Source organism: Caretta caretta, chromosome 3 (genome assembly GCF_965140235.1).
Source record: "Caretta caretta isolate rCarCar2 chromosome 3, rCarCar1.hap1, whole genome shotgun sequence".
In the NCBI taxonomy this organism is placed as follows: domain Eukaryota; kingdom Metazoa; phylum Chordata; order Testudines; family Cheloniidae; genus Caretta; species Caretta caretta.
Window position 1 is genome coordinate 56,646,617 of NC_134208.1, and position 15,722 is coordinate 56,662,338.

The following is a 15,722-nucleotide window of genomic DNA, read 5'->3' on the forward strand; positions in this document are numbered from 1 at the left end:
CCTGAGCTGAACCCCTACAGGATTTTGATATTAGGATTAGAAGGTAAATGTTTTTTGTATTAAAAACTGCTTAAAGTATAAATCTGCACTGAGTATCATGAGGCCACCTGTCTTCAAAACAAATAATCCTCTCCTCTGTTGAACTACATAGTGCAGGTAATGGTATGTGGCGTTTTCCTGAATTGGAAGTGAGTAATGAGAGGAAAGGTAAAGATGATGAAATATATTTTTCATTTAATCATTTTAAACATTAAACGAATACAGCAGGGCTTTGGAGCTGTGCTCCGGCTCCACTCCAGCTCCAGGCAAAAACCTGCAGCTCCACTGCTCTGGAGCTAATCTGCGCTCCAGCTCCGGGCTCCACTCCAAAGCCCTGGAATACATCCCTCAATCTCTGGATACATTTATGATAAAATAATTTAGAACTTGGATTGTAGACATTATTGTCATTAAATCGTATCATTAAGGTGAATTAACTTTTTTTTGCATGAAATAATTTTTAAAGATGTCAGAAGTCTCTCTTCCCTTTTAAAACATACCTTTTCCAAATTCTGTTTTCTTTTCAGTACTCTTTTTGCTTTTAGCTTGCCTCTGGCCGAAGGGGCAAATTAAGATTTCAACTCAGCAAACCATCCCTATGCAGCAAAGTTCTTAACGTTAAGTATGTGCTTAAGTGCTTTGTAGAGCTTGGACCCAAGGTCCTGAACCTGCATTGAAAACTGTGCAGATGCAATGATCTGTGCACATGATTCTGTGTGTGTTTGGGAACCAATTTTGTAGGTAAAGATTCAAATGGGATGAACTCTGAGTAAAGTGGCTGATATCTTTCCAAACTGTAAAAACTAAATATTTATTTTATAGAGTACACAAGTTTTTCATATGTAAAAACAACTTCCAAAACCTAAATTTCTTAAACAGCAGTACACTACACTCTGCTGAAAATCTGAGGTGGACCACCAGAGTTTTGAAGATTACCAGTTGTATTTAACCACAGTTCAGCTGCTTTAGATTTAAATAAATTAATAAATAGTAGACTTCTACGAATGCTAAAAAGGGCATATACTCTAGGTGCCTTTGACATAATTAATTATATCACAAAAAATACCTTCACTGCAGCAGTACGATTCACTATAACCCACCAAAGGTGAAACAGGGAAGTTAAAAGTTTATATCAGTGTCACCTCCAGAAATTTTCTACCTTTGTAATTCCCCCCCAGTTTTAAATGCTTGGGGTAAGGAGACGAGCTTTGTGACATGCCCCTCAGAGTATAGTTATTTTGGACTAAGGAGTGGAGCAAATTCCAAAGTAATATTCAGAATAACATGTCAAGATCTAGGTAGTTATTAGAAAAATGCTATATTTGGATCCAGAAATTATTACATATATTTGACTATATTGCATGTTTAAGATAATGGCCATTGATGAGGGTTGACAGTATGCCACCTCATCTTGTTTTAACTGAAATCATTATTAGCTATGAGGTGATGCAAAGTCATAGCTGATCCAGTGATGAGAAATAAATTCCTGTATTAGAATGCGTCCTGTATTAGAATGGATTTCTGTTGTGAAGAGTTCTCCTTTAGTTAAATAATCTCCTCAGTTCCTTACAGTAATAGAACGAGATGTTGGATATCTAATTTAAGTATTTTGTATGTATTTAATGAAAAATTATCATTCTTAACTCATGCTTGATAGGTGATGAGTCATTTCTTTGAGTATTTTGTTTTTATAGCTATTTTTTATACAGCTTCATTGTAGGTTTTTGAAAAATTGCAGAGCTTGTAAATTTAATATGGGTGCTGTTTTATCACATTTTTAAATGGTTATTTTCTAGATTGTGTAAATTGTTCAGGGTAAGGATGATCTTCCTTTTATCTCTTGTACAAGTATTGAGCACGTTATCAGCATTTAGTTATTAACAGTGCCTTCCAACATCTCACTATTTTTGTCACACAGTTTTGGCCAAACTGAAGTTTCTTTTAACTTAGTTTTGTGTAAGGGTTCAAATTTAGAATTGATTTTAGTTACCTAATTCTCTCTTATGTTACTTATGTTATGGTAGTGTTGAGAGGCTCTAGCTGTAACTGGAACCCTGTTGTGTTCAGTTTTGGTCACAGTATTTCAAAAGAGATGTAATAGAAATAGAGCAGGATGGGGGACTAAAGTGAGTCATAGGAGATTGAGATGATTGTGACTGCTTCATTTAGAGAAGAGATGAATAAGAGGAGTATGGCTGATGTATACAATAATGAATGGAATACAAATGATAAATCATTCACTGCTAATTATCTTTTATTATAATATGAGAATATGGGGACAGTCTGTGAAATTGAAAGAAAGCTAACTTAAAAATGATACAGGTAAATTCTTTACACAATGAATGGTTAACCTGTGGAACTCATTCCCACAAAATATTAGTGAGACTGAGCTTAGCGGGATTCAAAAAATGGATTAGACATTGATATGGGTTATCAGAAATTCTCCATTACATTAGATGAGAATTAGATGAGATATTTTTTTAAATTGGAAAGGACCAACCTTTTTGCCTCTGATATTTTATGAAGAAGCTTCTTCTGTGGGCATGTTATTCCTTAATTGTCCCCTGTAGAGCTTCTTGCAGCTTCCTGAGAAGCACCAGTTCCTAGAGATGCGATACTAGACTACACAGAGCACTGGGCTGAATGCAGTGTGGCAGTTCCCAAGTTATGAGCTATATAAAAATAGAGGTAGACACAGTTCTTGTCCTAAAGACATTATAACCTGATAATGAGCTGGTCTAAATGTAAAACCTACCCTTCAGTCTAGCCTTTCCATGATGATGAAAATGGGAAGTAAACAGAACAGGGATCATGTAGTTTACTTTTAGACTTTTATGTCATGGTGATGAGATCAGCAGGAGTTCAGTAGATTAAAACCAATATTGAAAATATATTTTCTTGAGATATTTTGACCAAAAACCAAATCAGTATCAATAAGGAACTAGAACGGGGAGGAGGCACTAATAAAATAGGGAAGAGAGACCCAGAAGAAGAAATAAAGGTGGAAATGAATTGTATAATTTAGGCTTCAGAGTGTATTTGAGTTTTCTACCTATCCTTATAGTTAATGATAGGTAATCATGTGGATAGTAAAAGAAAGTTAAAATTGTAACCTCACATTTTGAGGTTTGGAATTCTCTCTCTCTCTCTCTCCCCTCTCCCCACCACTTTTAAAAGTGTGAAACTTAAAGAAGGTCGTGAAAGGAAAATATGTATTTTTGTATTAGAATTTTTGAATCTCTGTATATTGGTAAATATACGAGTGACTGTTTATTTCATAGTTTGCAAATTATTTTTTGGTCTCTTTCTTTAGTTTTTACCAGATTCGTGCTTCTATGAAAATTCCTCCAAGAGTGCCGCACAAATTAGAAGCCAGCTTGTTACCTGTGACAGGTAAGTACAAGAATTTTTATAGTGAATGTAGTCTAGTTTGACTACATTAATTAAGAGGACACCTCCAGGATTTTTATGTGCAGAATCCGACTTCCTTTAAATTATTATAAGCTAAATGCCAGCAATGCTTCACATTCCTCAATTTGTAATTTAAAAAAAAATCTGTAACAGTAACTGAGAATAAAAAGTCTTTTTTTGTGCTGACCTGTGTTATCTGCCTTGTTCATCTTCACAGAACTATTCATTGAAGCTGACCGTACACTCTATTATTGGAAATGATATGGGAGAAACAAATAAAACAGCTTGACTTTCAGATTTCATGTTGAGTTTGCAGGGTTGCCAGGTAGAAAGACATCTTTTTCTTGTAAAGTGAGCAAATTTAATGTGGACTCACTGAGAGATCCCAATCACCATGACTTTATTAAAAGTAACTAAGTAACTTTAAGTGGAACCACACTTGAAAGGGAAAATGTGCTGACATACTTATGAGATTAGAATTTTAGTCCATTTGTTTAAATAATTGTCATTGCCTTTATGTAATGCTATATACCGTATATACTCATTCATAAGCTGAATATTTTTGGTAAAAAAGTGATGCATCAAAGAGTGGGAGTCGGCTTACAAACGGGTCTACACCAAAATTTGATGATTTTAAACTCTATGAAATCATTGAATTGAATATCTAATACATTGTCATTTTGTTTACTTGGAGCGTCTGCAGGCATGGCGTGCCACTTTCCCGAGCTCCCGTTGGCTGGGAACGGCGAACTGTGGCCACAGAGAGCTGAGGGGCTCCATCCCTGCAGACGCTCCATGTAAACAAAACATCCCGACCCGCCAGCGGCTTACCCTGATGGGCCAGGAGCCAAAGTTTGCCAACCCCTGAATTATAGGGTCGGCTTATGAAAGGGTCATACAGTTTTTACTATTTTTACCTATCCATCTTGGCTTATAAACGAATGGGCTAATGAACGAGTATATATGGTATATTAAATTGTTTTGATGAAAAGGAATTTATTGCCCCTGAGGTAAACCTTGAAAGTCAAGAGTACAACATAGATCTGAAATAGGGAAGGGGAGCCAAGGTAGCCCTTCTGACATCGCTTTTAACAATACCATCTAAATAGCTATTTCCTAAAGTCTCCCTCTCCACACCCGGTCCCAGTCTCTTTTTCCAGTCAGTCTGTCTCCCCTCCTCCATCTCCTTGCCAATCTGTATTGCCCAGTCTCCTTGCGAAACAAGTCCCAGCCTTCCTCCCCTGCAACCCTGCTCCCAGTCCCAGCCTCTTTGCCCAGCCAGTTCCAGTCTTCTCCCCACCCAACTCCCAGTGCCAGTTTCCCACTCCCTCCCCAACAGCTTTTAGTCTCAGTCCCTCCATCCACCCAACCCTAGGCTCCCTGACCCAATCTAATGCCTTTCTCCTCCTCACCCCATCCCCCCAGTCCAGCTCTTGTCAGCTGAATCAGGCAGCAATCATCCTCCATGCTTTCTTGAGTGTAAGCAAGGGGATCACTGAGAGCTTAGGGGAGACAGGCTTCCTGCATTTAGTTCCAGTTCTCTGATCAAGCCCAGCCTGCCGCCTACAGCTCCATTTTCAGGGAAGGTCCAGCTCAGCCCTAGGCTGCTGGACTCTTCAAGGAAGTTTGTTCTGAAGCTCTAGCTACTCTCCACTGAGCACGTACAAACTGCAGTTTTTCCATACACTTATAACTTGGCCTAATCTGGGTGGATTTTCACAGGAATGGCAAAAGACACATCACTGGCATATACACATACACTCTCACATAAAAAAGCTTCCCCTCCCTAACTGAACCTGGTCAAATTTCAGATCTCTGCTCCAAAGCATGGGGGTGCTGAATCTTCTCAAAGAAAAGGTTGCCTGAATTTAATATGGGCAAAACAATGTAATTTCTTTAACCTCATTTTTGCAAATAGGTGAACCATTATTACTGAAATTTCCCAAAACAGTTCAGCCTGAGGCTGACAATCAGCATGTAAAATTTCAGCCCAAATGGTTAAAGTTGGGCAAAATTATAAGCAATTGTAAATAGGTTTTGCAATAGGAAGTATGAGGCAACCTTAATAGGTGTTGCTGCCTCTCCTGCTTATAATTACAAATGGGCACTATTCATAGATTATAAACTCAGAGGGAATTATTGTGATCATCTAGTCTGACCTCCTGCATAAAACAAGCCTGAGGATTTCCTTGAATTAATTCCTGCTTTAAGTTCAGTAGCTTTGGTTTAACTGTAACATATCTTTTAGAAAAAATATGGAATCTAGATAAAAATTTCTGGTGATGGAGAATCCACCAGAACTCTTGGTAAATTGTTCCAATGATTAATTACGCCCACTGTTAAAAATTTCCACCTTATTTGTATCTGAATTTGTTTAACTTTAACTTACAGCCATTGGATCTCATTATAACTTCCTCTGCTACAATGAAAAGCCCTCTTATATTAAATTTCTTTTCTCAAAATATGTTCTGAAGGGGTGATTTGATCACAAAGTATAAAAGTCTCTTTGATGAGCTAAATAGATTGAGCTCCTTGCGTCTGTCACTGTAAGGCAGGTTCTCTGATTTTTTAATCATTCTCGTGGCTCTTCTCTGAACTGTCCCCAATTTACCAACATCCTTCATGAATTTTGGACACAATATTCCAGTAGCAATAGCACCAGTGCTGAAGACACAGGTAATATAATCTCCCTACTTCTACTTGAGCTTCACTTGTACATTCAAGGATTTCCTTAGCCTTTTTGGCCATAGCATCGTTCTGGGAGCTCATGTTCAGTTGATTATCCTCATAACCCCCAGAGTTGCTGCTTCCCATGGTAGAGTCCCCGATACTGTAACTATGCTCATGTTCTTTATTCCTAAATGTCTGACCTTATATTTGGCTGTATTGAAATGCATATTGTTTGCTTGTGCCCATCTTACCTAGAGATCCAGATCACTCTGTGTCAGTGACTTGTTCTCTTCATTATTTGCCACTCCTCCAATCTTTGTGTCATATGCAAACTTTATCAGATTTTATATTTTCTTCCAGATTATTGATAAAAATGTTAAACACAACTCTTAGAACCCCACTAGAAACGCAGCTGTTTGTTGATGATTCCCCATCTACAATTAGATTTAGAGACCTATCGGTTAGCTATCCATTTAATGTGTGCCATGTTGAATTTGTATTATTTTAGTTTTTAATCAAAATGTTGTGCATAACCAAGTCAGATGCCTAACAGAAGTCTGTTACATCGTTACCTTTATTAACCAAACTTGTAATGTCATCAAAAATGGTATCAATTTAATTTGATAAGATTTATTTTTGCATAAACTCATTCTGATTAGCATTAATTATATTACCCTCTTTTAATTCTTTATTAATTTAATCCCATATTAGCCATTCCATTATTCTGCTGAGGATCAATGTCAGTCTGATGGGCCTGTAATTACTTGTATCCTCTTGTTTACACTTTTTTAATATTAGCATGACATTAACTTTCTTCCATTCTTTTGGAACTTCCCTCGTTTCCCAAGAATCATTAAAAAAATGTTAATGGTCCATGAAGCCCCTCAGCCAGCTCTTTTAAAACTCTTGGGTGCAAGTTATCTGGATCTGTTGATTTTAAAGTGTCTTTCTTCAGTAGCTGCTGTTTAACATCCTCATGAGTTACTGTTGTAATGGAAAGTATTTTATTATCATTATCATCTGGCTTTTCCCCAAAATACAGAAGAGAGATATTTTGAAAACTTCTCTCTTTTCTGTATTATTATTTATAGTTCTACCTTTTCCATCTGATAATGGATAATTATTGGGATTCCTTTTGTTCCTGATATACTTAAAATACTCCTGGTTGTTGTCCTCTGCTGACTATAGATTTCTCTTTGTGTCCTTTTACTTCCTTTATTAATTTTCTATATTATCGTCTAATTTATATTGTTAGTATCTTCCCCTCCTGTTCCATTTTTATATCTGTCTGTCTATGTGTCTGTCTGTCTCTGCTTTTACTTCCCCAGGCTGTTTGTTTTTTTTAACAAATATAGGCTTTTTTCTTGATTGTGGCTTTTGGGGGGGGCATCTAGTAAAAAAGTTCTTAAAGCTCCTAATATAAGTTTGCTTAATACTTTCCATTTTAAGACCCCGTTTTCAGTTGCTCATAACTTGGTCACTTGTTAAGTGTTTGAGCAAAAATTTTCCATGTAGGGTATCTGCCTCAGACTGATTTTTTTATTTATTTATTTATTTTTAAGTTTCAACTCCAGCAGTCAAGCCTGTTTCTAAGCTGCAGGCTCTAAGGCCAGAAGGGGCCATCATGATCATCTAGTCTGACCTCCTGCACACTGAAGGCCACAGAACTTTCCCCCACCCTTTCTGTAATGGACCCAGAACCTCTGGCTGTGTCACTGAAGTTCTTATATCGTGATTTAAAGACTTCAAGTTACAGAGGATCCACCATTTACTCTAGTTTAAACCTGCAAGTGACCCATGCTTCAGAGGAAGGCAACCCCCCCCCACCCCCCAGGTCTCTGTCAATCTGACCTGGGGGGAAATTCCTACCCAACACAAAATATGGCTATCATTTGGAACCTGGGCATGTGAGCAAGACCCATTAGCCAGACACCTGGAAAAGAATTCTCTGTAATAACTCAGAGCCTTCCCCATCTAGTGCCCCATCTCTGACCATTGGGGGTTTTTTGCTATTAGCAGTCATAGATGGGCAGCATGCCATTTTAGGCATCTCATCATACCATCCCCTCCATAAATTTATCACATTCAGTCTTGAAGCCAGTTAGGTTTTTTGCCCCCACATCGCCCCTTGGAAGACTATTCCAGAACTTCTCTTCTCTGATGGTTAGTAACCTTCATCTGATTTCAAGCCTAAACTTGTTGATAGTCTGTTTATATCCGTTTGTTCTTGTGTCAACATTAGCGCTTAGCTTAAATAACTCCTCTCCCTCCCTGGTATTTATCCTTCTGATGTATTTATAGAGAGTAATCATATCTCCCATCAGCCTTCTTTTGGTTAGGCTAAACAAGCCAAGTTCTTTAAGTCTCCTCTCCTAAGGTAGGTTTTCCATTCCTCTGATCATCATTATAGTAGCCCTTCTCTGCATCTGTCCCAGTTTGAATTAATCTTTTTTAAACATGGAAGACCAGAATTGCATACACTATTCCAGATGGGGTTTCACAAGTGCCTTGTATAATGACAATAACACTTCCCTATCTCTACTGGAAATACCTTGCCTGATGCATCCTAGGATCACATTAACCTTTTTCATGGCCCCATCACAATGGCAGCTCATAGTCATCCTGTGATTAACCAATAAATTCAGGTCTTTCTCCTCTTCTGTAGCTTCCAACTGATATGTTCCCAGTTTATAGCAAAAATATTTGTTCTTAATCCCTAACTGCATGACTTTGCACTATTAAATTTCATCCCATATCTATTACTCCAGTTTTCAAGGTCCTCCAGATCATCTTGTATGAAGTTCCAGTTCTCTGTATTGGCAATAACTCCTAACTTTGTGTCATCTGCAAATTTTATTAGCATACTCCCTCTTTTTGTGCCAAGGTCATGAATGAAAATGCTAAATAAGATTGGTCCTGAGACTGATCTCTGAGAAACCCACTAGTAACTTCCCTCAAGCCTGATGGTTCACCTTTGTAGTTTCCACTTTAACCAGTTCCTTATACCCCTTTCAATTCTCACATTGTATTAATCTGCATCTTCTCCAATTTAACTAATTTTCCATGTGGAGCTGTATCAAATGCCTGACTAAAATCCAGGTAGAATTAGATCTACTGCATTTCCTTTGTCTAAAAAATCAGTTATCTTCTCAAAGAAAGAGATCAGATTGGTCTTGTACGATCTACCTTTGTAAAACGGTGTTGTATTTTATCCTAGTTATCGTCAACTTCTATTTCCTTAACTACTTTCTCTTTCAAAATTTGTTTGAAGACCTTGCATACAATTGAGGTCAAACTAATGAACCTGTAGTTTCCCAGATTGCTTTTTTCCCTTTTCTTAAAAATAGATACTATATTAGCAGTTAGCGTATTCATAGGATATGACCCCCAATTTTAGACATTAATTAAAAATCCTTGCTACTGGGCTTGAAATTTCATGTGCCAGTTCCTTTAATATTCTTGGATGGAGATTATCTGGGCCCCCCGATTTGGTCCCATTAAGCTATTTGAGTTTGACTTCTACTTCAGATGTGGTAATTTCTGTGATGGGTTGGGTCACAGAGACCCCCTTGGGACTGCCACCTGATGTGGTGAGACTACCTCTGAGCCCGTTTTCCCTGGCAGCTTGGGACTTCAGAACTCTGCCTTGTTGAGCCAGACGTGCCAGTCTGCTCCAACACAGACCGAAGGTCTGAACCACGTCCCCCAAAAACTGCAGACTTAACTGAAAACCACGTAGCAGGTACTCCTGTCTCTAACACCCAGACACTCAGCTTCCAATGGGATCTAAACCCCAAATAAATCCGTTTTACTCTTTATAAAGCTTATACAGGGTAAACTCATAAATTGTCCACTCTCTGTAACACTGATAGAGAGATATGAACAGCTGTTTGCTCCCCCAGGAATTAATTGCTTACTCTGGGTTAATTTATAAGCAAAATGATTTTATTAAATACAGAAGGTAGGATTTAAGTTGCTCCAAGTAATAACAGACAAAACCAAGTAAGTTACCAAGCAAAATAAAACAAAAGCACACAAGTCTAAGCCTAATACAGTAGGAAACTGATTATAGATGAAATCTCACCCTCAGAGATGTTGCAATAAGCTTCTTTCACAGACTAGACTCCTTTCTAGCCTGGGCCCAATCCTTTCCCCGGTACAGTCCTCCTTCCAGCTCAGGTGGTAGCTAGGGGATTTCTCATGACTACAGCCACATTTGTTCTGTTCCACCCCCTGATATATCTTTGGCAAAAGGCGCGAAACTTTTGTCTCTTTGGGTCCCCACCCCTCCTTCTAAATGGAAAAGCACCAGGTTTAAGATGGATTCCAGTACCAGGTGTGATGGTCATATGTCCTGTGAGACCCCAAACCTTCATTCTTCCCAGCCTGACTCACAGGAAAGCTTGCAAGTAAACAGAGCCATCTACAGTCAATTGTCCTAGTTGATGGGAGCCATCAAGATTGTAAACCACCATTAATGGCCCACACTTTGAATAACTACAGTAGGACCTCAGAGTTATATTTTATATTCCTAGTTTCAGATAAAAGAATGATACATTCATACGAATAGGGTGAACACATTCAATAGATTACAAGATTTGTAATGGTACCTTACAAGAGACCTTTTGCGTGAAGCGTATTCCAGTTACATTGTATTCACACTCATTAGCATATTTTCATAAAATCGTATGGAGTGCAATGTCAATTTCTATTTCCATATCCTCATTTCCATTAGCCACCCTGCCATGACCCCTAAATTCCTCATTATCCCTCTTAAAAACTGACAGAAAGTATTCGTTTAGGTATTGGACCATTGCTAGATTATTTTTAATCTCCATCCCATTCTCAGTGTTTAGCAGTCCCACTTCTTCTTTCATTGTTTTCTTTTTATTTATATGGCTATTACTCCTGATGGCATTCTGCACCAAAAAAAATCTGCGCACAATATTTTAAAGTTCTGCAAAATTTATTTGTCAAACGTGGAGGCTTCAGTATGGCAGTGTGGAGCACAGGCCACTGGCTGCACAGAGGTGGGAGATCACTGTGCAGCTTGTCCCCCAGGACACGGACTCAGAAATTAGACTGCACCCAATCCTGACAGCACAAGGACCAGGCCTGCTGCAGAAACATGCCAGGCCCCGCCTCTCTATGCCAGGTGCACCAGATGTGGGCAGGCAGGCTCAGCAAGGCAGGATCCAAGTGTGGAGCTGCTTTGTGTTAGGGGATCCAGGTGCGGGTTGAGAGGGTTCTGTGTGGTGCAGTCTGGGTGCGGGTGGCTCAGTTGAGGAACAAGGTGTGGGGGGGATCTGGATGCACAGGGACTTGTTGGGGGGTTCTAGGTGAAATCATAATGGGACACTGCAGGGGGGTCCAGGTGAAGGTGGTTGGGGCTCAGCAGGAGGGTCCGGGTGTGAGGGGCTCAGTGGGGGTTCAGATGCTGGGGGAGAGGAGCTCAGTTGGGTGGGGATCCAGGTGCCGCTAGTTAGGGCTCAGAGGGATGGGGATCCCTGTGTGTGTGGCTTGTTGGGGTGGTCCAGGTGCAGGGGGAGTGGAGTTCATCGGGGGGTTATGAGAACGGGGGAGGGTGAGGCTTGGCAGGAGCATCTGGGTATGAGGGGGTCTAGATGCATGGTGGTTTGTTGGATTGTGGAGCAGGTCCCTGTACATGGATCTCTCCCTCTGCAGCTGAGGAGCAATGGGTGCAGGCAGTGGGGGGTGGGGGAGAGGGAGTTTGCAGAGCTTCCTGGAGCTGGGGGAGAAATCTGGGGGTAGGTCTGACCTGGGTCCAGATGCTGTGCAGGGGAAGAGGAAGCCCCATTCTCACCAGCTCAGCCAGGACTAGCAGCTGAGCCCATCGCAGAGTAGGAGCCACCAGTCGGGTCTTCCCCTGTCCCGCTCCCTGCCCCACAGTGATTTACCTCTCTGCTGGCTGCCCTGGGCACCCAAAACATATTGCTGGGGAGGGTTGCATGACCGCTCTCGTGGCTTCCCTTTGCTTTCCCGTCAGAAAGTCATTTTTCTGCAAGGAAGCAAAGAAATCTGCATGGGACATAAATTCTGCGCTTGCACAGTGGCACAGAATTCCCCCAGGAGTAAGCAGCTGTAGAACCTTTTCCTGTTGGTTTTAATTTCCTTTGTGAGGGTCCAACTCTGCTTGGCTTTTGGCAGTTCTCACTTTATCTCTACATTTTCTATCACCAAGAGTTAGCTTTCCTTGCTGATCCTTTCCATCTTCCATTCCTTGTAGGCTTTCTGTTTTCTCTTAATAATCTGTTTGAAATGCTTGTCCATCCAGCTTGGTCTGCAACTCTTCTCTTCAAATTTTTGCCCCTAGCTTGGGATGCAGACTTCATATAGCTTCTGCAGCTTTGACTTAAAGTAGTTCCAAGCCTCCTCCAGATTCAAATCCTTGAGTTCTTCAGGGCAGTCCAATTCCCTACATTCCCTTAATTTTTTAAAGTTTGCCCTTTTGAGATCAAGGACCCTAGTTACAGACCTATTTTTTTTTTTATCCCTCCATTTAGTTTAAATTAGCTCATGATTCACATGAACCATGGCTGTCCTCTCCAACCAGTTTTTCTGTGAGGTTCTTTGCTACTTACCAGTACTTAATCTAAAATGGCGTAACCTCTTGTTGGTTCAGTGACTGATGAAAATATCATTCAGCTGTCACATCTAGGAATATCTGGGCTCTACCATTGTTACTAATACTTGTCCTCCAATCTATATCTGGCAAATAAAAGTCTCCCATAATCACACAATCCCAGTTGTATTTATTTCAATAAAAATATTAAAGAGGTTTCTATCCATAACCAAATCAGATGCTTGGGTCTGTAGAGACCCCAAGCACTATCCCTATGGAACCTCTATTAACTTTCTTTACCAAAGTGATTTTGACCCAGATGAGATTCTGTGTTATCCATTCCATTACCTCTAATTTCTTTACAGTCTACTTCATAATTTATGTACAATACTACTCTACCACCTTTCCTTTATTTCTGTCTTTGCTGAACAACACATACCCTTCAATACCTGTGCTCCAGTCATGATTACTATTCCACCATGTTTCTGTTATCCCTATAATATCTGGTTTCCCTTCCTGCATCAGTAATTCTTCTTTGAGTGATTGCTCATGTGTATTCCACAATAGGTGTGCATGCTCGCCATGTGCACTGGTGCTGGAAGTTTTTCCCCTAGCAGTACCCATTGGGGGGAGCGCCCCTGCCCGCGACCCCTGAAGCGGCGCCTGCCTGGCATGGTATATGGGGGGCTGCACTCCCCTCACCCTCAGTTCCTTGTTGCCGCCAGTGAAGGTGCGTCGGAACTGCTCAGCTCCAGCTTTGCTGCAGCTCGTCGCCAGAACTCTTCGTTTGTTCAGTAGTACCTGTAGTCAGTTAGCTAATTCAGTTAGTTTAGGTAGTCACTGAGCCCGGGCCGGGGCATGCCCTGCGCCCCAGGCTTTAAGTCGTGTGGCTCTTGTAGGCGCTCTGTGCGAAGGAGCGACCCGCATGCGGATTGTCTGCGCTGCTTGGGAGAAACTGATATCAGCGAAAGGTGCAAGATCTGCAAGTCTTTCAAGCCCTGGACCAAAAAAGAAAGGGACATTAGGCTCTGGGCCATCCTGATGGAGTCGGCATTGGCTCCAAACTCGGCACCCCACTCCAAACCGGTACCCGGCACTGCGGCGTCAGTACGCGGAGACCCTCCAGTACCATCATCCAGTTGGCACCACTCCCCGTCCACGGGGCACGCCGAGAGGACAGGAAAGACTCCCTCTTCACAGCGGCACCGAGGGAAGTCTGGGACAGAGGCTAGGCCCATGTCGAGTAGTCCTCAATCCCCATCGGGCTCTAGGCCTCCAACTCACATTGAGCGGAGTAGCCCGGCCCTTTGGAGCAGGCCTCTCTGGATGTCCAGTTGCCATCTAGGCCCGAAGCCCTCCAGGCAGCCAGGGATGTCATGTCCATGCCGGTGCCCGGAGCTCCGCCGATGTTGGCCCCACGCTCCAGAGGCTAGCCACCGCTGGGATCACCGCAGTCGTCACCAGCTCAGTACCAGTCTTGGTCGAAGGAACGTTCCCAACACCACTCAGCGCCCAGTGACTGTTCAGGGTTCAGTCCATGTGGATCGCTCTCGATGGCGGCCAGACTGTCTGGATGGGTGCCGTCCGACCAGGATTCCCAGCACTGCTCGTCTTCGCGAAGCAAACACCGATGGGACCGTGGTGGACGTCACCAATGGTCCTCGTCTCGCAGGAGATACTGCAGTCAGTCGCGGCACAATCGTCAACGCTTTTCCCGCTTGGACTCCTATTCCAAGTCCCCGCCAAGGCACCGTAGCCCCGGGTGTCGATCGCTGGCGTCTCGCCAACGCGGATCTGCCTGTCGAGGCCATTCGCGGAGCAGCTACTATCGTTGGTGCCGCTCCTCCACATTGAGATTGCGGTCCCGTGGTCGACATAGGTCTCAGCACCACCGATACTCCCGGTCCTCCCGGCACCACCGATACTCCCGGTCCAGAGGCAGCAGTGGATCTTACACCAGCCTGACCTCCCCTTAAAGCCGCCCAACTAGCCAGCCCGAACGGCTGGCCCCACCTGTGCCTCAGCAAGTGCAATGGACCAAGTGTCGTGGCCGGCCCAGTGGTACCAGTAGGCACCGTGGCCTCTGGCGCAGTCCCCGGTGGGGGCTCGCTCGGTGGCCGGGGCCTCGGAAGCACCATCGGCGTCCATCTTTCGACTGCCAGAAAAAAGGTCAGGGGGACCTGTGTCCTCGATACTGTGCCCAGAGTCCAACCAGGTGGTGGATTCTCCAGTGCCGGATGACACCAAAGCACCGGAGGTCCCACAGGAGGACTATTGGGCCCACCAAGACCTCCTAAAAAGGGTGGCAGCGAGCCTCTACCTCCAGGCTGAGGAGATGGAAGAGCCCTCAGATTCCCTGTTCAATGTGCTGTCCCCTTCAGCACTGGGCAGGGTGGCCTTGCCGCTCCATGAAGGGGTAGTAAGAATTTCAAATGTCCTGTGGCAAACACCAGCCTCGTTGGCTCCCATCTCTAAAAAGGCAGAGAGCAAGTACTTTGTACTCACGAAGGGACATGAGTATCTGTATACCCACCCAATGCCCAACTCCTTGGTGGTCGCGTCGGTAAACCACAGGGAGCGGCAGGGGCAACCAGCCCCGACCCCCAAGGACAAAGACTCTCGGAGGCTGGCTACTTTTGGGTGAAAAGTGTATTTGTCGTCAAGCTTTCAGCTACGAGTAGCAAACCATCAGGCTCTCCTGGTTCGCTATGAGTTTAACCTCTGGGAATCCCTCCCCAAGTTTGAGGACTCCCTCCGCGATAAGGAGAAGTTTAAGGCATTTGTGGAGGAAGAGGCGGCGGCCGCAAGGGCATCCCTTCAGGCTGCTTCGGATGCAGCGGACATAGCCGCACTGTCCATGGCCTCAGCGATGTCCATGAGACAGGCATTATGGCTTCTGCTCTCTGGGCTCTCCAGCGAAGCACAGTCACCAATGCAGGATCTTTCGACGGGAAGGCTCTGTTTGCTGAGGAAACAGACACAAGGCTGCATGGAATGAAAGATTCCCGTACAACCCTCC

The 15,722-nt window shown here is 42.8% G+C and overlaps 1 protein-coding gene across 8 annotated transcripts in view; it reads left to right on the plus strand.

The window, feature by feature from the left end:
• The window catches only part of FAM135A (family with sequence similarity 135 member A), a 140,046-nt gene that overhangs the window by 38,082 nt on the left and 86,242 nt on the right, over nucleotides 1-15,722 (plus strand). For all 8 annotated transcript variants that reach the window (XR_012667589.1, XM_048845998.2, XM_075126516.1 and 5 more), the window contains exon 4: nucleotides 3,353-3,432. Coding sequence is in view for 7 of the 8 variants with exons in the window: in XM_048845998.2 (XP_048701955.2) it covers nucleotides 3,353-3,432 (80 nt within the window). In the remaining variant the exon portion in view is untranslated. The remainder of the gene's footprint in view (nucleotides 1-3,352; nucleotides 3,433-15,722) is intronic.